This window comes from Protopterus annectens, chromosome 5.part1 (genome assembly GCF_019279795.1).
Source record: "Protopterus annectens isolate FY-2018-M chromosome 5.part1, PAN1.0, whole genome shotgun sequence".
NCBI classification, from domain to species: domain Eukaryota; kingdom Metazoa; phylum Chordata; order Ceratodontiformes; family Protopteridae; genus Protopterus; species Protopterus annectens.
This window is the reverse complement of record NC_056736.1, coordinates 522,871,962-522,892,378: the sequence shown is the minus strand read 5'-3', so window position 1 is coordinate 522,892,378 and position 20,417 is coordinate 522,871,962. Positions and strand designations below refer to the sequence as shown.

At 42.0% G+C, this 20,417-nt stretch overlaps 1 protein-coding gene across 1 annotated transcript in view; it reads left to right on the top strand.

Moving 5' to 3' along the window:
* Positions 1-20,417, top strand: part of CFAP44 (cilia and flagella associated protein 44) — a 1,689,287-nt gene that overhangs the window by 711,067 nt on the left and 957,803 nt on the right. Inside the window, exon 14 of the mRNA XM_044073142.1 lies at positions 18,329-18,484. Coding sequence (XP_043929077.1) covers positions 18,329-18,484 — 156 coding nt within the window. The remainder of the gene's footprint in view (positions 1-18,328; positions 18,485-20,417) is intronic.

Genomic DNA, 20,417 nt, shown 5'->3' with positions numbered 1-20,417 from the left:
GGACATAACTATAGAATGCTGTGTGGTTGTCTGTGGAATCTGTGGTGGTTTTAGCTACATAACCAGCTTTGGAGGATTCCATGAGGGATCTCAACGTCTTATTGGGGCTGGTAAGGGAGTTGCTTGCGTCCTTGGATTATCCTTTTTTCTGCAACAGTGTCTACTTTCTGTTGTATATTCTGTTAATAGCAGGACACCACCAGACTGGCTTGCTTATTTGGGAGGTGAGCGTCGTGATTCTATGTGGGATGTCAGGAATCATGCACAAGTGGATGTGCTCATACAGTGCCCTAGTACAGGATTCATCAGTTGAACTGTCAGCTTCTGTCTCCATGGGTGTCACAAACATTGTTACTTCTGCCTTGAGTAGCATGACATTGGCTTTGGAGAGGTATATATATTCCTTTCACATGTTCAGTTTGATTAGCCTATGGGGGGATTACTTTGGTGAAACCGCAGTCTCATGTACTGTTGTGATGGCTTAGTAGTTAGTTACTGTGACTATAGTATATAGGGTTCTGGGTTCATGATCTGCAAAGGCAGATTATTTATGTTCTGGCCAGAACAGCAGTTAATGCATGCAGACTAATTAGGGCAATTTAGGTTAGTCACACTCAATACAATTCAAATGCCCTACTTTGGCAATCCTGCTGATGTCAATCACTGTGAAGTACACCTTTGGAGAAAGAGTACTCCAGCAATCTCTGTGGTGCGTGCTATAACAGCATAATGCTGTAGTGTGATATAGAACTCTGGTAGGGGTTCTGTTCTACACATGGGTGTTGTGGATGCTTTTGTGTCTGTTCCTATGCCTGTGTAGAGAGCAATGCATGTTTGACTAGTCACACTCACTACAATTCATTAGCCCTACTTTGGCAATCCTGCTGTCACTATCTGTGAAATACACCTTTGGGTAAAGAGTACTCAAGTAATCTCCGTGGCGCATTCTATAATTGCATATTGCTGTCGTGTAATAACTAGTTAGGTAGGGGTTCTAATCCCAGATGTGACAGGTGTGTGTGTGTGTGTGTGTGTGTGTGTGTGTGTGTGTGTGTGTGTGTGTGTGTGTGTGTGTGTGTGTGTGTGTCTTAATGTGTCAATGTTTGTCGTTCGTGTGGAGGTGGTTTTGAGTGTGTAACAACTGGACTCAATGTTGAGTGGGTTTTTAAAATTTTTTGTATGGTGACCCTTGCATAAATCACAATATCCACCGTGCAGGGATAACAGATGTGATATCAGTACATAGTCAGGGGTTCGATACCCTGGGCTGGTAGGTGTGTGACACAAACATGCTTACCTTTTACTCTCCCAACTCACCGTGACATATCTTTGCCTCTGTCTGCCTCTCTCACTCCCTCTCTGGTGGATGTGGAGACTTAACACCTGCTTTGCTTAGGCAGCGGCATTGTATTGTCAGTGATGCTTATGATCAGCTGATGACCTCTGCATGGATTACAGCCCTCCTCTAGCTGATTGCATGTGGAACAGCTGTGGTAACATTCCCATAGCCAATTGCATGGAAACGCACTCCAATATCTAGGAACATCATGTTGGTGTTGGGCCTTTTCATTCACTGTGAGCAGGGACTAGATCTGTTGTTTGGCAAACAGCATCACAGATGGATTGGGGACTTACCTCTGACAACATACACTGTGGAAACAGGCCAACACACAGGAGGGGGATGTGCCTGTCCTGACTGCAGACTATAAGTACTGCTATACTGCAATTGGGGTAATTTTGGTTTAACAGGGTGTGTGTGGATATGGCTGTCCTACATGTTTTAATACTTGTCATGTCAGTGCTATGTTTATGAGGAATCCTCATCTGTAGGGTCATCTGCAGACTGGGCAGTGTGTGGTGCCTAGTGTTCCTTGTGTTACCCACAGAGCACCTATTTCTCAACTGCAGACGGTAGTGTGAGGATTGCAGTCAGTAGATGGTGACAGCCGGGAGAGTTACTTACGTCATATCCCTCATAGGACCTATGTTCCATCAAACCCTGTTATGACAGGAAATGTATGAGGTTATCACAGTGACATGTCAATATTGGCTGTGTGTTTGTGCCTCCAGCCACACCTCTGTCAACCTTTGTACATATGTCATGCAGTAGGGAGTGCATATGTTCTGTACACCATATTCATTGACAGCATATCTGAAAACAAGCCAGTGAGATATCAGACTGCTACACATGTTACGTATAGTAGGGGTTATATTTGAGGACATAGCCTGGGCATTTTGTGGTTGTGTGTACAGTACTGAGGTATGTGCAAGTCTGGTAAGTGTCGACAGTGTGTGTATAGTGCATATGTACCTTGGCCTGTGTAGAGACTATGGTAGGTGTCATAGTTCTTGGTCCTGTTCTATCTGATGTTACATGCTGCTCCACTGTATGTCACCCTATCAGCTTACATGTTTGTAGGGGTGAACACACATGTCCCAAACTACAGACAGCCATCAGTCCACACTATGTAGTGGCCCAGTATATGTAGGGTTGTTGTGTGAGTGGCTCATATGAGGATGGGGTACATCAGATAGTCCATATACTGTAATAGTAAGCTAGCTTACCATATATGGCTGTGTTCACATGGGTTGTGGTTATGCACTTTCACACAGGTGTCTGTTACTCTGTTATGTGACATGCCTGTAGAGCCTGCTATCTATGCAGGTACATGTGTATTCCCACATAGGAGATGTAGCCCAGTGTTGAGTCAGTCTGCCTGTAGCCTGCACTGTGCTTTGTTACATGCCTAGCAGCTTACTGTACTTATCCAGTGAGATGTCATGTCCAGATACTTGCCAGATGTACTGCTGCCGGGCCACCATAACAGTCATGTATGTCAGACAAAGCAGTGGGATGCTATTCAGATGTATGTGACTAACTAGTGGATAGTATGTGGCCATGGCATTTCTGTACCAGTGGTTATTATGTGTCAGGACAGACGGGTGTATGAATGCATAACCTATGGGGGCAAATGTATACCAGTATGTATGTGTTATACCCATCTACATGGCTGTTAACATCCACATTGACAGGCCTGGTCCACATGTCTTGCATGAAGGGGTTCTGTATATACCCCTGGACTGACCAGAGTGTGTCATACTGTCCACATATATTGGCCATATCACAGCTGTAGTCCACAGAGCCGTTACTGTACTAGCAATGGTACTGTACTATGATGACCTTAGGATGTCTGTAAGTAGCCAATGGCGCACATGTTAACAGCAGATGTGGCCTCCCACACACACCATTTCTGTGAAGACAATCCTTATTACAGTAGCAATAGTCTACAAATATACCTGCACTACATATGTGACATCCCCTTGCACTGAGAAGTTCGGACTGTTGGGGCTGAGTTAGGGCTCCACTCTATGTGCAGGACATATGGTGAACATATATGCATATATATGTATACATATATCCATATAGATGTATACACATATACATATCTTGCTTACTGTATGACAACAGTTTTACACATATGTGCCTGTGTTCCAGCCTCTGTCCTCCACCTAAATACCATATGACATGCTGTCAGGGGTTGTTATGTAGTGGGCTATATGCATGTCATGCTGTCATTCCTGCCATCACTCCACTGCTGTTGTGTCCCCCCACACATACTGTGGGGGGTTGGGGCCATGTATGTGTGGGCTTCACCTACACAATACATGTGTGCCCTAATGCACTCCAGAGGCCAGTGTATGTAACAGTGGCATATGGCCCAGTATTAGTGAGTGCAGGGGGTGCACCATAAGTAACCTAGGATGTTACAACATGTGTGGGTATATGGGATAAGCTGCTTTAAGGTATCTGGATATACTTTACCATACAATCCACCTTGAGTAAATGCAGGCCTACTGCCTCATGCCATACGGGAAGTTCTGTTTGTCATTGCGATTGTGGTGGTGTCAGGTATGCCTTATGTAACAGATACATCCCATTGTGTCAACTGGGGTCTGTACCCCCTAGGGAATGTGTACAGAGTGTAGATAGAGGCTGCTGACCTATACATCTGCATTACGTACTGTTGATTGTCTGGCATGCTGTGGCCAATCTGTCATTACTGTTGTACTACTTGAAGGCCTCTGCCAGGACAGCAACATATGTCAACCTTTCTAGGCTACTGTCTTAGTATAACTGTTTCACAGTTGCATTACACTATTCATATGGATGTCAGTGTCTAAACAACTGTATGCCATGACATATACAACTGTCATAGTACACAAATAAATCTTTCACATTCATTTATGCACACTTGCGTGTGATGTTATACCCTTTGATATCTCTGTGGGTATATGTTGCAGGCTATGAATGTCATTCGTATGGGTGGCTCATACAGTCTCCATTTGGTAAGGTAGTGGCTGTAGAAATACTGGCTGCTCCATATTGTGTGCATGTACCACATATGTATCTTACTGTACATATCTCTGTGTGTGTATGTGTAGTTACATGTATATCTATGTATATGTGTGTGTGTGTGTGTGTGTGTGTATATATATATATATATATATATATATATATATATATATATATATATATATATATATATATATATATATATATCTATACACACACCTGTATCTGCATATATGTGTCTGTGTATATGTATCCTAGGGATGGCCATGTTGTGTCTGGTCCTGGTTATGGGATCTGCAACACTTGGTACTTTATTACAGGGGGGTCATGCTTGGCTGGGGGGGGGTATACCTATTTGTACCAGATGTATATTGTGTGGGGCCTCTCAACCCCATTAACGTTGCATGAGGACATATATGTTTTTGTTGTTTCCCCATTGTTATCTACAGATGTATGTCCATATATACCTCTATATGTACATATATATATATATATATATATATATATATATCTGCTGACATATATATATATATAACCTGCCGTATATATTTAGGCATGTAGATGTGGACATATATATCTATAGATGTAGGTATTTGCATGTTTATATGTTCATATATATTGATATAAATACATATCTATCTATCTATATATATATATATATATATATATATATATATATATATATATATATTGTACCTGTTTAGACATTAATATAATTACTCACACACATACATCTACATGTTGGAATGCATTCTGTTTACTGTTGAATGACTGGGCTGGATGATATGTTTGTGAATGCATCAAGGAGATGTATATCTGAGATGGCTTAGTGGTAAATCACTTTGACTATGATGTGCAGGGTCCTGGGTTTGATCCTAGCAGAGGCTGTTTATTTTGTTGCTAGGCAGAACAAGGACCGTTGGATACAGTGTGATTAAGGCACTTTTGAGCAATTGTATGTGGGTTTGCTCAACGGTAAGCTCTGCTAAGTTACGGTTACTGTTTCTTATACTCAGTTAGCTTCTGAATTGCTTAACCTGTGTAGGCATTCCTTACACCTGCGCAAACAGGCTTATTCCCACTCACTGCTGCTTAAAAGTGCTTACTCCTGCTTACCCCCGCGCTAATTCCTTTAAAAGAAAAGAAAAAGGGGTTGATAGGAAAGTGGTGAAGAAAGGGGCACAAAGAGGGAAAGACAGGAGGCAAAATAGCTAGGGATGTGCAGAAAGGGTGTAGAGGAAGGTTCATAGCTGCCCATTTCTTCTACAGCAACAGCTGTGCATATGCACTGTATTTGGAGGTAGATTTGGACACTCAAACCCCTGGGAGAGGGGTGAGGACAACAATAATTCATTGTGATGCCAATTAGACCAGATTACATGTGTCCAGTGGACATGTGTGCCAAATTGACAGCTATGTATGGGGCGAGATTTTTTTGTGGGAACAGATTGCCCTTTTTTTTTTTTTTTCAGGTGGGAGTGGAATGTTGGGGAGGGGTAGTAGGTATATTTGGGGAGGTAGGTTGGGTGAGTTAACAGACATGACACACAAGATGCATACAGGGGCAGTATATGACACGTGGGGGGTAAACACCTTGATGGGGAGGGGTGTTGGGATATCAGAAGCCCACAAGCCCCCTACTGGTAACAGTGGGACTGAGTTCCCCACCCATGGGCAATCACCACTGCACCTTCACTGCCCCAAAGGTGGCTGTGCTGGGGACTGAGCCGCAGAGCCAAGCTGACTCTCTAATTGTGATACATGGCCCTCAAGCTGGCGTAGAAGATCACCAACCTGGTCATTGATTGCTCTGTGCACCACGAACCTGACCTGGCCACGGATGACAGGTGCCTGTCCGTGCCCACTCCCAGGGGGGTCGATCCCCATCCCCTGGGGTGGTTCCACCTGAAGGTGATACAGGACCAACGAACAGGGAGGTGTGGGTTTGGGTGCCCGGTGCCTCGGCCAGCTGAGGTGGGACAGGTGGGTCCACTGGGACCGGCCTTCCCAAGCGTGCTATGGTGTTTAGATTTCAGCATCATATACGAGTTAGTTATAGTCAACACATTCCAGGGTTAGGTATAACACCATGCATCGATATTCCCATTAACCCAGACACCAGATACGGAACAATTGCATAGCAAACGGAACACATACATATATGGGACCACAGTGGTAATAAGAACAGCATGCAGGTACGTTGACAGCACCATGCCAACAATGTTGGAATAATTCAATATGGCACATGCATGGAACCATTAGAATATTTATCATGTGATTGGCCAATATCAGAGTCAGTACATAACAGTTTGGGTGGGTATGTTGATTATTGTTGGAGATAAGGTGGGGGGAAGAAGAAAGATGTCAATTAACAAGTAGTATATTCCTGTATCAGCATTATTTTCCTAGTCAGTGCTGTTATCTGTATCTTACAAGTCTTACTACAGTACCCTACAGACCTATACTGGACACTGATATGGCTGTCAACGTCATTGCACATGAACCGGTTTTACCTGCAGTATACACCTCTTACCTAGTATACCTGTGGAGGGAATGTTTAACACTGACTAACTGTTTGTACACATACAACCGGATTCCGGTTTGATGTTTTGCACTATGCTATCCAACTCTTTCTGCACAGACTCTGGCCATGTGTTGACCACATGCTGGTATGCCTGGACATATCTAAAATATTGCCCTTTTCCACCTTTAGTGACCTGACACACACATATGCATGCTTTCCTACACAGTTATATCATGTAGCACAATGTGGGTGACAGTGACCAGTGATACTTTCTTATTCGGAGAAACTGCAACACTCACAATCCCCTACAATACCAGGGTGGACAGTACCAGTGCAGGTTACATTGGTCTGCATTTATCAGCACATTGTTCATATCCAATGTACCTGTGGGATCAATGTTTGTTAGCACTACCTGATTGTTGCCTCACAAAGTTCCAGATTACACATTAGCATTCTGCACATACTACTCACTCTATTACTGTACACACTCTGACCACAGCTTAACAAGTTGGGGTGTAAATGGGACATACGTAGCTTCTTAGTCACATAAGGTATTGAGGAGTTGCTAGTGTGCCAGATGTTTGTCATAGATGTGTGTCAATCAGTTGTATTTCCTGTTTGCTGCCTATACGTCTGGGATCATCCCACTGATTTCCCAGGGGGGGCTGGTTGATAGGCAGTAGATATGGGCCTCTTTAATAGACATTCTGGACATATCTGTACAGTTGTGGGGTATGATTCTGTATGCAGACAGCTACCACTGGCAGGATTCGAACCGTGGCTGTGTGTGCTAAAGGAACAACACTTCACATCTCAGTTACATGTGCTATTCAGTTTTTGTTGTCTGCATTTTACCTGTTTACTGTCTATGTGTCTCTCAGTTGTACTAAATGGCCTCTGGGGATTACACCTGTCATATACAGGCATTCCTACACATTCGATTTATGGTGCATGGTGTGGGTAATAGTGCTTAATACAACAGTACTATTACATGATTGCAAATCTACATTACAATATGATACCAGAATATAGATATATAGTCCAGCAGTTGGACCTGTTTTGTCAGGGTATTACACTTTTATTGCCATACTAACAATATCAGACTCTTCCTGCCATATTCTCTAGTGTATGCAGTACTTGCCTTGAACAATACAGGTTTTATATTAGCAGTTACTTTACTACTACTTTTATTTTTATTTCCTATGACAGTAGAAGCAAGAGTATTACTGACCTGCCTCACATCGCAACTGCACCAGGTGGCTGATGTGGCCCTCCTGGTTTGCGGCCCACTCTATTGCAGCTGTGGGGGACATAAGAAGAATATTTAGCCATACTATCCATGATATACCTGAGATGGCAATTATTACACAGGTCATGGACTGATACTTACACACAGCTGGGACATCCCCTGCTGCTCTAGCCTCTTAGAGCCACTCTTTCAAGAGGTCCCCTTTCCGCTACTTCAGGTCGGCATAGTGGTGCCTGACCTGCTCATCAGTTCGGGGTATGCCAGTGGCACTGGTGAGGTTGCGGGCAAGACGGTCCCAGGCCTCTGCCTTATATTGGGAGCCCTGGTACTGGCCCTGCAGCAGTCTCTGTGCATGGTCTTTAACTAGGAGTCCAGCCATGACCTTGGACTCCTAGATGCACCAGTGCTGTGCCTGGAAGCGCACTCCTTCTCCCCTTACTGCCATAGTGCCTGCAAGGGGAAGCTACAACCAGTTATGAGCTGTATTTCCGCCTCTTGGGTTTAAGTAGGGCCAATTTCCTGCACTTTTCAGTGATTGGCCAGTTTTGAAAAAGCTAAGCTATGGGCACACCTGCTTACCTAAGGTTGGCACTGCTTAAAGTGGTATACCACTGGGCAGATTGAATTGGCTTCCCTACACATTGCTTACACTTACTAAGTTGAGCTGTGCTGCAGTTAGCATTGCTTAATAGTTAATTTACAATATATTTGCCATTTGGCAGTGATTTGTTATTCATTACAGGTTATATATGTGTCCGGTATCCGTGATTCATGTGTACATACACTGTATGAGGACCTCTACACTTTATTACAATAGCACCTCAAATCTATGCTTACTGCAGTACTCCAGTTCACATATATATATATATATATATATATACATATGTTCTGTGGCGGGTTATACAACATCACACTGTACATAGATTCAGTTCACATGTTTGATTTGATTTTCCTGTGGTGAGGATTAATTTGCTGATACCTCATTTATATGTATTGTTATGATGGCTTAGTGGTTAACTACTGTGACTGTGGTGTACAGGGTCCTAAGTTCGAGCCTTGCAGAAGCTGTTATTTTGTTGCTGGGCAGAACATGGGCCATTTGGTACAGAGTGATTAAGGCACTTTAAAGCAGTTGTAAGCGGGTGTGTGTGGGATTGCGTGGAAATAAGCCATGCTAACCACCGGTTACAATTTCTTACATTCAGTTAGCTTCTACTTTGCTTAATCTGTGTAGGCAATGCTTACCCCCCATGCAAACGCACTTAAACATGCTTACTAATGCTTATGTATGCTTATTACTGCTTATTTGTGCTTAAACCTGCTTACTAGTGTCTTATTCATTATGACACTGACACTTCTCATGTGCATTTAAATGTTATTTAGTAGGTTATACTGCAAAAGAATGTCAAAAAATGTTCATATACAGATTTCACATAGAAAACGGAATGTGCTGCAGTGGAACTTGAACCAGGAATGCCTGCTCATTAGACAGATTCTCTGACAACTACACTATTGCTGTGCTGTTTCATTTGCATATATCTTCCTTGTTATCCTCTTCAGCCTTTTAAACTGCTTTAACCGTAGCTAAGCGATGGGCAAACCTGCGCACCTATGCTTAGCTGTACTCAGGGTTTTAAAAAAAATATAAAAGGGTTTCTTCATTTTATTTATTTTATTTATTTATTTATTTATTTTACATTTGTTGACCGGGCTAGTCTAGCTGGACATAATATCCGTTTTCAGTAGAGGCCCGGGGAGAAGAGCTCCAGTACAGACAATAAACAATGATTTATCACATAAAGCATAATATGAGTAAACAATACAAGGTAGAAAGAAAAATAAGTTTCAACACAAAACAAATACTAAAAATAGGAGATGAACTTATACTACATACTACTATATTAGACTTATAAAACAGTAACAATAACACAAAATCTAGTTACACAGACAGATAAAAAGGTTACTGGTAAAGCCTAATTCTTGGATATAACTCTCAAACTCTTGATAGTTTTAGTGAGGAGCTCAGTAAGGGGGATGGGGGGGGTAAAAATAAGTGAGTGAGGACATGATTTCAGTTGGGATTTGCACAAGGACACAGCCATTGTGTTTTGAGATGTTCTTTAATGTGTTTTTTGAAAAGAGAGGTAGAGTTTTGATTAGTTATTTCTTGAGGGAGTTGATTCCAGATTTTACCTATGGAATTTGAAAGTAATGAATCCCCAGCTTTATTATATGATTTAGTTAGAGATACTAGGAGTTTATTAGCAGAACGGAGTGTGGCTAGGTTTTTATACAGTATAATCAGTTTTGTAAGGCTAGGGGTGACATCAGGGTAGTAAAGGGTCTTATGAATGATGAGTAGTTGTTGATAGAGTAAGTGGTTATTTAGCTCTAACCAATCTAGATGTTTGAGGTTAAGACAATGGTGAGCTCTTAGGGGAGTAGCAGTAATGAATCTGGCTATGCTATTGTAGCAGATAGAGAGTTTGGTAATGTTATTTTTGGATAAGTTAGTATAGATAGGTGAGGCATAGAAGAGGGTGGAGATCAGGTGTGTCTGAGCAATGTTTTTTCTAGCTTCTGGGGTAAGAAAGGGTTTAATTCTGTAGAGTGTCCCAATTTTTTTGTTGACAGTTTTAATAGTGGTGTTAATGTGTTCATCGTAATTGAGATGGTTATCAATAGTTACACCTAGCAGTCGAAAGTGGTCTTATCAGGGTTTATACTGGTTGCATTATTTGAGGAGATAGTAAAGAGAGGTGTGGGAGATTTATGAGTAGGAGTAAAGAGAAGAAGCTTAGTTTTTTTGGGGTTAAGGAGGAGGCAGTGTTGCATAAACCAATTTTCGACATATTGGAAGACTGTTTGGGTGAGGGACTGAGGGAGGGAATATTTTAGCAGTGCAGATTAACGTTGAGTCATCAGCATATTGAATGCAGGTGGCTTGTGGTATATTCAGATGTAGGTCATTGATAAATAAGGAAAAAAGAAGGGGACCTAGGACTGATCCTTGTGGAACACCAATATTTACTGGGAGTAAGGAAGATAGGTTGTTCTCCCAAAGGACTGCTTGTTGCCTGTTATGGAGATAGCTCCTAAACCACTGTAGTGAGTGTGGGCTGAGAGAATAAAGGTTTAGTTTGTCAAGAAGTATATTGTGGTTAACCATATCAAAGGCTTTTGAAAGATCTATGAAAAGTGCTGAGGAGAAACAATTATTGTTTCTATTATTGTTTATGGAGTCAGAGAAGGAAAGGAGGGCAGTTCTAGTGCTGTGGAATGGTCTAAAACCATGTTGACAGTTGGCTAGAAGTTTGTTCTGAAGAAGGTAGTTAAGAATTTGTTTGTGAACACATCTTTCCATAATGTTGGCTAATGGGGAAAGTAAGGCAATAGTAAAATTTGAGAGTTCAGTTGATGAGCCTCCTTTATGTAGGGGAATTATATGAGATATTTTCCATAAGGTGGGGATTGTTCCTTCAGTGATAGTCCTATTTATCAGTATGGATACTGGATAATTGATAGCTTTAGCAGCTATTTGTAGGTATTCAGATGGGAGTTGGTCAGCAGATGGGGTGCAAGGTTTGAGTTTCTTAAGAAGCTTATAAATAAGAGATGTAGCAACGGGTTGAATTTGAAAGTTCTTAGACGAGGGTAGAGAGGTATTTGGTAAGGATGCAGTCGGTGTAGGTAATGAGTTAGCTAAGGATTGAATGGCTTCTGTAAAATACTTATTAAAGGCGTCAGGGATCTGTGTAGCATTGTTGAGGTGAAAGCCTGTAGGGGTAGGAGTAGGTGAATGTCCTGGTTTAAGAAGTTTATTAATGCTTGTCCAGAATTTTTGAGGGGTTTTTTGACTACTTTGTTGAAGGTGAAGATAATATTCCTTTTTATCTCTAACAGTAACTTTTTTGGTGGCATTTCTTAATTGTTTGAAGAGGAGATGATCAGATGGACATTTACTAGCTCTCCATTTGGCCCAGATTTTATTTCTGAGGATCATTTTTTCTTTTGTTTGCTTGGAAAGCCATGGAGCAGATTTGGATCTTATTCTAGTAGAGGGAAAAGGGGCATGATGATCAAGGATTTGAAGAAAGTTTGTATTAAAGTAGGTCACTGCTTTATTAAGTTCAAGGTGGGTTAGTGGTGACCAGTCACATGCTTGCAATTCAATAAGGAAGTTATCAGGGTTAAAGAACTTTTTTGAGCGGGATGTTCTTAGTTTATGAGTATCTGGAATATTCACTTTTTTCTTGTGACATATGTAAGCATATGGTCACTGATATTATCAGGAAGGGTTCCTGGGGTGTAACTGCTGGGGTGGTTATTAATAAGGATCCAGTCAAGAGTTGTTTCTTTTCTATTTTGTTTATGGATTCTAGTAGGAGTTGTTATTAATTGTGAGAACCCATAGAGATTAATATGGTTAGTTGGGTGTTGGTTTGAACAGGTTATCCAGTCTATGTTAAAGTCACCAAGTATTATGGTTTCTTGGGGTTGTTGGTTGGAAAGTGAACTAAGTAAGTTTTCTAGAGTCTGAGTATTATTACCAGGGGGAAGATACATACAAATTAGATAGATTGATTTGTTATTGTTAATCTGGAGTTTGGTAGATAATGATTCAGCTTTAGGGTCTATTAGTGAAAGTTCATTATGGAGGGTAAGTTGGAGATTAGATTTATAGAAGATGGCTATACCACCACCTTTCTTAGTTTTGCAGTCATATCTGAGTATGTTGTAGCCAGGAGGGGTTATTTCCTGGTCCTGAGTAGAGGGTTTTAACCATGTTTCTGTAAGACATAAAATGTAAAATGAGTGCAAGTTTAATAGTGCATGGAGATGATGAACTTTGTTATTAATGCTTCTAATATTAAGGTGAGCTATTAGAAGGGAGTTAGATGTTTTAATACATGGTGGAGGTATAGGTAGAGGATGTCTATTTGTGTTTAGATTAGTCTTAGTGGAGGGACCAGGGTTTGGATGTATATCTCCATGTAGGAGGAGGTAATGATTGGAGTAGAATAGGAATTTAAGGATTTTAAGTAAGTTGTTACAATATTTTTTGTTAAGGTAGAATGTCATATGAGTTATTCTGTGGTATTTTGGTAGAAGATAATTAGTGGAGCAGGTTATGTTACTGTGATTAAGGGTAGTGAGAAAAGAGGATGGTAGTGTTTGCTGGAGATGATGATTTTGTTCCTTTAAAGAGTTGTTTTCAAAGAAGGTGATATAGTAGGATATAGAAAGAGAGGCTAGAATAGTGGTAAAGAGAAGGATGTATGAGAGAAAAGGTTTAAGTGTTGGAGGCATGGTATTGAGTAAGTGTTAGGATGATTTAGTTTGTGAGAGTTGGTCAGTACAAGAGCTAGTGGTTATGTGATAACTAGTAGTATAGGGTTTTATGAGAAAGAAGAAGTAAAAACAAGAACTGGATAGAGGTTGTCAATAATAGGTAGATGCTGGAAGAATTAGCAGGTACAAGGTGTAGCTAGGCCAGGTAAAGGATGAAGAATAGGAGGGAATGAATGAAAGAGGTGAAATAAATAGGTGTACAAGGAAACTAGAAGATAGTTTGGAGGTGGATGTCAGAGATGGAGGAGCAAGAGGAGGAGGAGAAAAAGAAAGAGAGAAAATAGCTAAGGGGAGAGGTCAACTGATAAGAAGGATGGAGATAGGGTAGGGGATATGGGGGGAGTGTCTAGAGAGCTATAAGGTAAGGACCCCCAGGGGTGGGTGGGATTTGGGGGTAGGGAGAGGAGCGGAGCGGGGCAGACACAAAATCAGGCGAGAGCAAGTGGGAGAGAAAACAATCAGTAAGGTGCAATTCAAGGGCAGGAGGCTGGCTAAAGGAGGGTAGCTAAGGGTAAAGTGGAGGAAAGGGGAAAAATAAAAAGATAAGTGAGGCTGAAAAGAAAACAGTATGGGGATAGGCTCAAGGGAAGCCTAGAATAGGTAGAGGTGGTGAAGGTGCAGCCTAGAGACAGGTTGTTAAGACTAAGGGACTAAGAATGTAGTCAGGGCTCAGAAAGGAATAACAACAAGGAAGAAGCAAGGCGTCAAGGAGAGCACAAAAAACAATCAGTGAGGGGGGTAGAGGGAGAAACTACAATGTCCTCAGGGGGGAAGAGAAGAGCATAGGAGGAGGGAGAAGGGGAATGGCAAGTACTAAGATCACAGATAGATTAAGGGCTGGATTGAAGAAGGTAAGGGTCTACAAAAACAAAGAGGCAGTCTAAGGGATAGAGTAGTAAAGTAAAACAGGGAGGGGGGGGTTTGCTGCTGGCAGTGACTGGCAGTAGTCTAGTAAAAGTAACAAGAGTAGAGGATAAGTAATAACATAAGTAATACTCTTGATAAAATCAAAAAACACTGTAACATACAGTGATGATTACTGTGGTTTAGTCCAGGGCGGTTTAGATAACCCAGGGGGGAACCCAAAGCAGGATTTGGCAGGTGGATATAGCAGTTCTTAGGAGACCAAAACCAGCACTTCCAGGAGTTAAGAGAGTGGAGAAAAGTACCTTATATCAGAGTGATGATTACTGTGGTTTAGTCCAGGGCGGTTTAGATAACCCAGGGGAACCCAAAGCAGGATTTGGGTGGATATAACAAGTCCAAAAACCAGCACTTTCAGAAGTTAAGAGAGTGGAGTAATGTACCTTATATCAGAGTGATGATTACTGTGGTTTAGTCCAGGCCGGGTTAGATAACCCAGGGGGGAACCCAAAGCAGGATTTGGTGGGTGGATATAGCAGTTCTTAGGAGTCCAAAAACGAGCACTTCCAGGAGTTAAGAGAGTGGAGAAAAGTACCTTATATCAGAGTGATGATTACTGTGGTTTAGCCCAGGGCGGTTTAGATAACCCAGGGGGGAACCCAAAGCAGGATTTGGCGGGTGGATATAGCAGTTCTTAGGAGTCCAAAAACGAGCACTTCCAGGAGTTAAGAGAGTGGAGAAAAGTACCTTATATCAGAGTGATGATTACTGAGGTTTAGTCCAGGGCGGTTTAGATAACCCAGGGGGGAACCCAAAGCAGGATTTGGCAGGTGGATATAGCAGTTCTTAGGAGTCCAAAAACGAGCACTTCCAGGAGTTAAGAGAGTGGAAAAAAGTACATTTATATGTACTGTTCCTGTTGTACACATGGGGGACTGTTGGTGGGGATATGCGGACACCTGTGAGCGGTCTTGCTCATTTATTTACAGTTTCTGCTGTTTTACTTTGCAGGGGCATGTTTATTCCGAGAGCTCTGCTCTCAGACCCACCCCCTGCACTCGTCCACGCTCCATGTAGGATTTGGAGCTCAGGCAGCATGCCTTCATTAATATGCATGGCTTACTGCCATCCTCCTCTTAAACTGTAGCTTCCGGCAGGACTAGATTAGTCCTGCATGGCAGATTAGTAAATCCGGAGGATAATGAATCTGTGTTTCAAGCCTTGTGACACTTTACATACTACAATATTTCCATTTTCTATGTTGCATACTTGTTTGATGGTTTTATAATAGCAGTTGCTTTACTACTACTTTTATTTCTATTTCCTATGACAGTAAAAAGGCTTATACATTGACCTGCCTCACATCGCAACTGCGCGAGGTGGCTGATGTGGCCCTCCTGGTTTGGCGTGCCCACCTCTATTGCAGCTGTGGGGACATAAGAAGAATATTTAGCCATACTATCCATGAGCATACTTGAGATGGTACTATTACACAGGTCATGGACTGATATTTTACACACAGCTGGGACATCCCCTGCTGCTTCAGCTCTTAGAGCCATCACTTTTTCAAGAGGTCCCCTTCTACCAGGTCGGCATAGTGGTGCCTGACCTGCTCATCGTCTGTATGCTAGTGGCACTGGTGTGAGGTTGGTGGGCAAGACGTGTCCCAGGCCTCAAGTTTATATTGGGAGTCTCCTGGTACTGGCTTGCAGCAGTTTCTGTGTATGGTTCTTAACTAGGAGTCCAGGCATGACCTTGGACTCCTAGATGCACCAGTACAGTTCGAAGCTTACTCCTTCTTCCTTACTGCCATAGGTGCCTGCAAGGGGAAGCTAACCAAGTTATGAGCTGTATTCTCGCCTCTCTTGGGTTTACAGGGCCGATTTCCATTAACACTTTTCAGTGATTGGCTTCGTTTTGAGAAAGTTGTCATGGGCACAACTGTTACCTAAGGTTGGCACTGCTTAAAGAGGTATACCACTGAAGTGATTGAATTGGCTTCCCCACATTGCTTACACTTTCACCAAGTTGAGTTGTGCTGCAAAAGTTAGCATTGTTGCTACTCATAAATATATTTGCCATTTCATAGTGATTTGTTATTCATTACAGGTTATATATGTGTCCGTATCCGTATTCATGTGTGCATACACTGTATGAGGACCCTACACTTATTACAATAGCATCAAATCTATGCTTATCAGTGAGTACCAGTTCACATATATATGTTCTGTGGCGTGGTTATACAACATCACATCCGTACATAGATTCAGTTCACATGTTTTGATTTGATTTTCCTGTGGTGAGGATTAGTTTGTTGATACCTCATTTATAAGGTATTGTTGCTTAGATGGCTTAGTGTTAATCATCAGTGGACTGTGGTGTACAGGATCCTGTTCGAGCCCTTAAGAAGCTGTTATTTTGTTGTTGGCAGAACATGGCTATTTGGTACAGAGATTAAGGCACTTTAAAGCAATTGTGTTGGTGTGTGTGGGGTTTATGTGATAAGCCATGCTAACCTCTGGTTACAATTTCTCATATTCAGTTAGCTTCTACTTTGTTTTAATTCAGTAGGCAATGTTACCCTCATGCAAACACTTAAACATGCTTACTAATGCTTTGCGTATGCTTATTACGCTTATTTGTGCTTAAACCTGCTTACTAGTAAGTTCACTTAATATGACACTGACATCATCTGCATTTAAATGTTATTTAATAGTAAAGTAAAACAGGGAGGGGGGGGTTTGCTGCTGGCAGTGACTGGCAGTAGTCTAGTAAAAGTAACAAGAGTAGAGGATAAGTAATAACATAAGTAATACTCTTGATAAAATCAAAAAACACTGTAACATACAGTGATGATTACTGTGGTTTAGTCCAGGGCGGTTTAGATAACCCAGGGGGGAACCCAAAGCAGGATTTGGCAGGTGGATATAGCAGTTCTTAGGAGTCCAAAAACGAGCACTTCCAGGAGTTAAGAGAGTGGAGAAAAGTACCTTATATCAGAGTGATGATTACTGTGGTTTAGTCCAGGGCGGTTTAGATAACCCAGGGGGGAACCCAAAGCAGGATTTGGCGGGTGGATATAGCAAGTCCAAAAACGAGCACTTCCAGGAGTTAAGAGAGTGGAGAAAAGTACCTTATATCAGAGTGATGATTACTGTGGTTTAGTCCAGGGCGGTTTAGATAACCCAGGGGGGAACCCAAAGCAGGATTTGGTGGGTGGATATAGCAGTTCTTAGGAGTCCAAAAACGAGCACTTCCAGGAGTTAAGAGAGTGGAGAAAAGTACCTTATATCAGAGTGATGATTACTGTGGTTTAGCCCAGGGCGGTTTAGATAACCCAGGGGGGAACCCAAAGCAGGATTTGGCGGGTGGATATAGCAGTTCTTAGGAGTCCAAAAACGTGCACTTCCAGGAGTTAAGAGAGTGGAGAAAAGTACCTTATATCAGAGTGATGATTACTGAGGTTTAGTCCAGGGCGGTTTAGATAACCCAGGGGGGAACCCAAAGCAGGATTTGGCAGGTGGATATAGCAGTTCTTAGGAGTCCAAAAACGAGCACTTCCAGGAGTTAAGAGAGTGGAAAAAAGTACATTTATATGTACTGTTCCTGTTGTACACATGGGGGACTGTTGGTGGGGATATGCGGACACCTGTGAGCGGTCTTGCTCATTTATTTACAGTTTCTGCTGTTTTACTTTGCAGGGGCATGTTTATTCCGAGAGCTCTGCTCTCAGACCCACCCCCTGCACTCGTCCACGCTCCATGTAGGATTTGGAGCTCAGGCAGCATGCCTTCATTAATATGCATGGCTTACTGCCATCCTCCTCTTAAACTGCAGCTTCCGTGCAGGACTAGATTAGTCCTGCATGGCAGATTAGTAAATCCGGAGGATAATGAATCTGTGTTTCAAGCCTTGTGACACTTTACATATCATAAAGTAGATTTCAGTTGTTCTTACACACTGCTTGTCATTTTATTTTGTTTAGGTATGGGATTTTGAAACAGTGGATACTGCAGATTCTGTTGATGATTCTGGTCTGTTGGAAATGGAGCCAATGAATGAATTACTGGTACAGAGAAATGTGAATCTCCGGTCCATGGTAAAGACCACTGACCCTGAATCTGCTATCTGGTTTGCTCAGGTACGTAAATATTTAAGTTACATATGTAGAAAATATGTAGCTGTGTTAATGTCACAGTTTGCAGATATATATCATTTTCTTATGCTTTACAAAAGTTAAATGAGTGTGCTGTTAGCTGTCAGTATGTATGTGCTTCAATAACAAACATTTATGTGCAATACGTTTGTGTTTACATGTGTGTGTGTGTTTTTGCCTGCATTTGTATAAGTACTGATTCGTCTACATGCTGGCTCACTGAAATGCATGGGTTATGTGTGCCAGCTTGCCTGAGTATCTGTTCTGTAGTTTTAGTACAACTTTACACTTTCAAAACATGATGCATTTGTATTAATGAAGTGAGATGCAAAACAGAAGTGATTAGAGACAAAAAAGACAGTAGCCTGTGTAAAGTAAAAAAATGTACTCAAATGGGTTCCAGAATTTAATAAAGTGAATGATGTTGCCTGAAAAGTTAAAAGAGAGGGATGTCAGCACTGCACTTATGCAAAAAAATAAGTACTTGGATTGCTTCCATCCAAGTTTTGTTTGCTCTGAGAGTGTTGATGGAGAAGTACAGAGAAGGTCAGAAGGAGTTGCATTGTGTCTTTGTGGATTTAGACAAAGCATATGACAGGGTGCCTAGAGAGGAGTTGTGGTATTGTATGAGGATGTCAGGAGTGTCAGAAAAGTATGTAAGAGTGGTATAGGATATGTACAAGGGTAGTGTGACCGCGGTGAGGTCTGCGGTGGGAGTGATGGATGCGTTTAAGGTGGGATTACATCAAGGATCAGCTCTGAGCCCTTTCTTATTTGCAATGGTGATGGACAGGTTGACAGACGAGATCAGACAGGAGTCCCCGTGGACTATGATGTTTGCAGATGACATTGTGATCTGTAGTGAGAGTAGGGAACAGGTGGAGGAGACCCTGGAGAGGTGGAGATATGCTCTAGAGAGAAGAGGAATGAAGGTCAGCAGGACTAAGAATATATGTGTGTGAATGAGAGGGAGGATAGAGGAATGGTGAGGATGCAAGGAGTAGAGGTGGCGAAGGTGGATGAGTTTAAGTACTTGGGATCAACAGTTCTGAGTAATGGTGAGAGTACAGGCAGGATGGAGTGGGTGGAGAAGAGTGTCAGGAGTGATTTGTGACAGACGAGTACCAGTAAGAGTGAAAGGGAGGTCTACAAGAGGGTAGTGAGACCAGCTGTGTTATATGGGTTGGAGACCGTGGCATTGACAAAAAGGCAGGAGTCAGAGCTTGACATGGCAGAGTTGAAGATGTTAAGATTTGCACTGGGTGTGACGAGGATGGACAGGATTAGGAATAAGTATATTAGAGGGTCAGCCCAGGTTGGAAGGTTTGGAGACAAAGCCAGAGAGGCAAGATTACGTTGGTTTGGTCATGTGCTGTGGAGGGATACAGAGTATATTGGGAAAAAAGATGCTAAGGATGAAGCTGCCAGGTAACAGGAAAAGAGGGAGGCCTAAGGTAAGGTTTATGGATGTGGTGAGAGAGGACATGCAGGTGGTGGGTGTGATAGAGCAAGATGCAGAGGACAGGGAGAAATGGAAACAGTTGATCAGCTGTGGCGACCCCTAACTGGAGCAGCCAAAAGAAGAAGTTCATGACAATTAACCTGCTTCTAATGCTGTTTGAAGCCATATGATATTTCACAGTGTTTAGAAAAAATAAGATTAATAGAAAATGCAAATAATTCTCTAAACTTTTTGGAACCGAGTTTGATTTTCATAGTCTGTATTTCATATTAAGATAGCACATTGCCTTTATTTTTTTTTCTCTGGAATTCATTAAAAGCCCCAGTATGGACCATACAGCCCACTGTAAGATGGTTGTTTCTGTGATGTGCTATTTTGCAAATGAGAAACACATTACCCACAATGTGGAGACTTCATTATGAAATAACTCAGAACCAGGAAGTCTCACCAAACTCG